Here is a 6000-nt window from a genome sequence, read left to right on the forward strand (position 1 = left end):
AAATGGTTTGATATTATTTTTCTTTTAAGTGAGTTTAAGAGTCTAATTTTTATAAAATTTAATTATTTTATAGATATTTTATTCTATTTATAATAGCATTTTGTTGGTTTTCGTTGATTAACTAATAAATTTTTAATTTTTTTTTTAAAATTTTTATATTTAATTTGAATATAATAATAATTAAAATTTTTTATTTCTATTATTATTGGAAATATGATATTTTAATTCAATTGTTTTATTTTTTTATTTTTAAAATTTTAAAAAATTAAAAATTAGCTATATTTTTACACCCGCAATATATTATTTGATTTTTTATAATTATTTTGAGTGTAATAATTTTTTAATTTCTATAAAATTAAAATTAATTATATTTATAAAAAGTTAAATTAATATGTATAAATTATTTTAATTTTTAATTTTTAATTTTATAAAATTAAATTAATTATATTTCTGAAATAAGTAAAATAATATGAAAAATTATTTTAATTTTTGAAAAAATTAAAATTTTTATTTTATAATATTTTTTTAGTTTAAAAAATTTAAAATTTTATAATTTATAAAATTAATTATATATTTTTTGTTTCGTTATTATTTGAGATGTAATATTTAAATTTAATTATTTTATTTTTATTGTTTTCAGTTATATTTTTTATTTATGTTTTTATTATATTAATAAATTTACAATTTAGATTTGACTGATTTTTTATTATATTTCATAATTAGTATAAAATTAATTAGTAAATTAATTTTAGTGTTAATAGAATATGGAGTGAGAAATAGTTTGAATGGTTAATGATGACCGTTTGGCTTCTTCATCCTATCATGAGATTAGGTCGATAGTAGGAGTCTACAATCAGGAGGCTCCCAAGTCCTCGAATAAGCCGGGCCCAACCCGTTCATCCTCCAGACTAGACTTCTATTTAAGTCACTTGATCGGACCGGTCCAGCCCAGTTCAGCCTTAAAGCCAGACCTTCTGGGTTCCGGTCCCTTTTCCTCGAACCTAGACACGGGAAGAAATAATTGCGGGTCCAGTCATTTCACAGCCCTGTCCACTCACGCGCCGAAGGGAATTAAATGCTTGCCTGACACAGGGATGGTCCTGAGGTCATCTATACGTACGAACCTGCAATAAGGGATAGGTGGTCCTGTAGCGAAATGGCTATCTCGTGAGGAAAGGAAAGAGTATAAAAAAGGAGGAAATACCCTCCTCTAAGACTAAATTTTTTTTAAGTTCATGAATCCATTGTAAAACCCAATTTTTCTGCATCTCGAATATCAGTTAAAATATATGGTTTGAATTGAATTAAATTTAATTATAAAACTAAACTAATTGTATGTGATGATGAATGAAAATGGTTTAGATCTAAATTTAATCTAAACCAGAATACCTGCATCCTCTCTTTTTCTTTTTCTTTTTTTTTAATTTCAATAAAAAGCAAATTTAATTGTATTCGCTAAACTATTTCTCATATACAAGAATGATGAAAGTTCAAACGGTAAACTTTAGTGAAGGCATTTTGTTTTTCAAAAGGATACATGCATTTTTAAAAGGAAACTGTTTTGTAATTTTAAAAAATCGTACGTTGATAAATACAGAGGATTTTTTTTTTTTTTATTTATAATATAAGACAAATGTTTTTTTTTTGGTATCATTTCGTAAATTATTTGAGTTACTTTTATAAAACTATTAATAGATTACAGAAGCAAATTACATCATATGACATGGATCACTTATAAGTAGTCTTAAATCAAATATTAGGTATGCCGAGTCTCGATTCATCAGTTCGATTTAAAATTAAATTAAATTAAAAAAATTAAAAATTAAAATTTTAGAGTTTATGAAAATCGAATCAGATTGATTTTAATTAGAAACTAATTTGAATCGAATTAATTTAATTTAGTTTAATTCGATTTGATTGATTTAACTTTTAAATATATTTTTTATTTTTAACACCTTATTTTTAGTATTTTAAAATTTAATTGAAATATTTAAATTTTAATTATGATTTAATATCTCTATTTTATCGAAAATAATATATTATTATTACTAATCGATTCGATTTTTTATCATCAAAATGAAATAATTAAAATTTTTAAAAATAAAAATTAAATTAAACCGAAAAAAATAAAAAAAATAAACTAAATTTTCTATTTAATTTGATTTGATCAATTTTTTCAATTTACACCGAATACTGCGCACTCCTACTTTACACACTAAATAACTTTTACAAAAAATTATACTCTATTAATTGTATTCTAAATTTTTATAAAATAATAATTTTACTCTCATTTAATTTTATTAATTTATAAGACTTTCAAGCAAAGTCAGCAAAAAATTAGAGTATATTCATCAATATATGTCATCAAGTTTTAACTTTTTCTAGTAAATCAATAATAATACGATTAATTTTATATTTAATTAGTTTAATTTTTATAAATTTAAATATTCAATAAATTATAATTTTAATTTAAATATTTAATAAATTGATTCCAACTATCATATGGATACAAATATATATTTAACTTAAATTATATAATGGACAAACATGCAAATAATAAACTCCTAACAAATTTATAGACCTCAATTTTTTTTAAAATTACCATTTGAACCTTGAATATTTTTTAAAAAATTTGAAGAGCTCAGTTCTTAATCTAGGCAGGCCTTTGATAACAATGTAATGATGTATTTAATTTTATTAATTTATATTTTCATGTTACACATATTATTTGATATTTTGAGAGTCGAAATTTTTAGATAGAGCTGATTTATTACGGATAAAACTAATTTGAAGAAATAAATATGTAAATTTTATTTTTTTTATTAAGAAACCACGATAAATCGAGCTTAAAAAGAGTAATTTGATTTTTTTTTCTGTGAATCTCAGATAAGAGAACGATTCGGCAACATTAACAGAATAGGTTGGTGCAACAATGAAAAGAAGGCAAGGACATTTCTTTTAACAGCAAAGGTAAAAGAAAAGAAAATGCATGCATGCTAATACTGGACTATGATAAAGAAGGAGATAGTTCATGACATAAATAAATAGAGAAGGTAGAATTGGGAATTTAGGTCTTAGAATCCAAGAGCATGATGGTGCTGAGATTCAGTGGGTGCATGTATTCGGTGGTGCCAGTCAAAATTTGACGAACAATGATTCTATTGGCCCTCTCAGATGGGTGGAATGGATCCCAAAAGGCATAGATCTCTCTATTAGGGCACAAATTGGATAATTCTGTGCATAATCCAATCCCATTATATGGTCCTTGCCCACAGCATGCAATCTTTGACGTTACAAATCCTGCAAAAATTCTCACACTAAGTTTTTGTTTAATTAATTTAATCACATACAAATCATGGTTACTTTTCCTTAATTTGGTTGGAGAAGAGATACCAAATGCTCGAGGGTTGTTAATGAAATCCATGCTCATATCATAGGCATTTGCAGCTGTAAAAACATCAGATCCAAGTTGACTATTGAGTCCATTTATCATTTCTATAAGCTGTGGGTTGTACAAGGAAGCTGCTCTCTGCAATTCCACCGAGCATTGTCCGTTTCTTCCCCTCATTGCTATTTCCGCCGGAACACAACCCATAGGTCCGGTGCCGGTAACCAAAACTCTACGTGCACCCAGCTCATATACCCTCTGCATTAATCCTCAAACATTTTATTCTACTCATTGCATTACCATTTAATTATAAGTTTTTTTGCTAAACTGGAACATTAATATCTGTCCCCACAGCCCCACTTTGATTTTATTTTTGCTTTTCTTGCCTACATTCTTTCAACACATATCGTGCATGAAATATGGAACATGGTATCCCAACAGTCCAGGTGAATATTAAATTAAATTTTTTAAAATGAAGAAGAAAAAAAATGTTGTCGTCAATGGATAGAGCTTACCATGAGAAGTTTCCGGTACTCGGAGATGAGATAAACGACGTAGTCTGGGAGGGAGAATTGACGAGACCTAGCAGAGAAGGGGACCAAATAGTAATTGTTGACGAAGTCATTGCCTCCTACAGTCATAAGGACAAGTGCTCCATTCACTAATCTCTGAGTTTGCTCAGCTCCAATAAGGCCACTCACCCTTTGCTGGTACTGTTGGAAGTATTCCAATTGCTTGTACATTCTAATGATGTTTAGCTACAAAAAATAAAAAATTTCAATGAACTAAGAAAAAAATAAAAGATAGAAAGAAATTGAGAGCTCATGAACTTACAAATTGAATTCCTGTGTCGTTGAGAATACCAATTCCAGCAGAAGCAAAGTTGGCACCCGCAAGCAGTCTTTCTCCTTCGAGTTCTGGACTTAAGTATGGCAATGGAGATTCTGTGCCAATTGCCTCACCTTATAACACACATTTACGTAATTAATCACCAACGTTAAAAAGCTCGACGTCATATCAACACTAGTTTAATATTTTACCTAACGGTTATTATTAACTTGTCGATATAGTATCAATATATAATAGAAATTGTAAATAGAAAGCTGTAAGCCTACTGATGAGATCGGGGATGTTGAGGCCATTAGAGAAACGGCCGGTGGGTCGACGAGTGGGATAATCAATGCCATAAGGAGGAGAATCAGCTCTGGCGGTGGTTGCAAGATAGTTGTTATTGCCATTATCAACCAAAGAGTCACCAAAAACAAAGAAAGCTCTAGCCTCTGCAGCTAGAGGAGCAAAACTAGCCAGAGCTAAAACCAGCAGGCCTAACATTGTGCAGCAGGTGAAAACTGATGATGATGAAGATGAGGAGGAGCTGCTCAATGGGGGAAGGAACACTCTGCAGAGAAGCTTCTATGACTGCGACTGCTTGGATGTTAAGAAAATGAGCAAGTGAGGGTGGCTATATATAAAGGTGGTTACGTGAAGCTTTGACGAGGCATTAATGGCGTTTTCTAACACTAGAGAGTTATAAATCATTCAGACACCCTTGTTTTTTTTTTAAATTTCAGATCATCAATTTTAATAATGTAAAAATTATGTTCTAAATATTGTGTAAGATAGAGATAGAGACGAAATATGCATATAACATAAAATTCCTTTAAATTTTATAAAATTTATCCATTTCATTTAAACTATATATTATATTCCAAAAACAAAAGAAATCTAAATTAATTGATGGCGATTGATTGGTGGTTTAATTATTATTTATCAAACAACACAAAGCAAAAAGCAAAAGACAAAGCAACACTTTCATATTCATTTGAGATAATAACATTACATAATTATTAAGTGATTCTAAATCCAATAAATATACTCCAATCAACGTCATTAGTTGATTTCGTGTTAAGAAAATCGATGGATTTTGCCTTTTCTATTTAATTTTCCAATTTTTGAACTTTGACGTCTGCTTGATGTCTCTATTTTTTTTTAATTATTTAAATATATTATTGACGGAAACATTATTCACATATTAGAGTGGATGTGGATGTAGGCTTTATTCAACAATTTTTTATAATATTGGTTAAAATATTATCATTTAGTGATTAAATAAATAATGCATGAAAGATTATTTTTTATAATATTTAATTAAATATTATTCGAATAACTATTACTATTACAATAGTTAATTGATATTACAACTATTCATATTATTTAACAGGATCATATATATATGTTTGTATTAACGAAACAAAGTCATCATTCCGTCGATTCGATTCAAAATCGAATTGAAATGAATAAACTAAAAATCAAAATTTTAGTATTTATACAAACTGAATCGAATCAATTTTGATAAAAATTAAAACGAACTGAATCAGTCTGATTCGATTCTATTCGATTCGATTTGTTTTGATCAATTTGAATTTTTAATAAATTTTTATTTTTTTACCTTTTTTTAGTATTTTAAAATTTATTTAAAATATTTTAACTTTAATATGATTTAATCTCTCTATATTATTAAAAATAATATACTATTATCATTAATCGGTTCGGTTCGATTTTTTTAATTTTTTCTGATCAAAATCAAACCGAACTAAAATGACCAAAATTTT

General features: G+C 27.4%; 1 protein-coding gene across 1 annotated transcript; it reads right to left on the bottom strand.

The window, feature by feature from the left end:
- Positions 1–2876: 2876 nt before the first annotated feature.
- LOC110623689 (GDSL esterase/lipase At5g33370) lies at positions 2877–4808 on the bottom strand. The gene is made up of 5 exons (XM_021768704.2): positions 4504–4808; positions 4223–4350; positions 3904–4146; positions 3394–3646; positions 2877–3300 (listed from the first exon to the last, which is right to left on the bottom strand). Exons 1-5 carry the CDS (start codon positions 4718–4720, stop codon positions 3068–3070), a joined length of 1074 nt encoding a protein of 357 aa, XP_021624396.1. The 5' UTR covers positions 4721–4808; the 3' UTR covers positions 2877–3067.
- Positions 4809–6000: the final 1192 nt, after the last annotated feature.

This window comes from Manihot esculenta, chromosome 9 (assembly GCF_001659605.2).
Source record: "Manihot esculenta cultivar AM560-2 chromosome 9, M.esculenta_v8, whole genome shotgun sequence".
NCBI lineage: Eukaryota > Viridiplantae > Streptophyta > Magnoliopsida > Malpighiales > Euphorbiaceae > Manihot > Manihot esculenta.

What these genes read in the sequence shown, in the direction of transcription:
- LOC110623689 (XM_021768704.2), bottom strand. Translation starts at nt 4,720, where the DNA reads ATGTTAGGCCTGCTGGTTTTAGCTCTGGCTAGTTTTGCTCCTCTAGCT. An exon ending in ACGACACAGGAATTCAATTT is followed by an intron (nt 4,147 to 4,222) that starts GTAAGTTCATGA and finishes TATTTTTTGTAG; the next exon opens with CTAAACATCATTAGAATGTA. An exon ending in AGTACCGGAAACTTCTCATG is followed by an intron (nt 3,647 to 3,903) that starts GTAAGCTCTATC and finishes GGATTAATGCAG; the next exon opens with AGGGTATATGAGCTGGGTGC.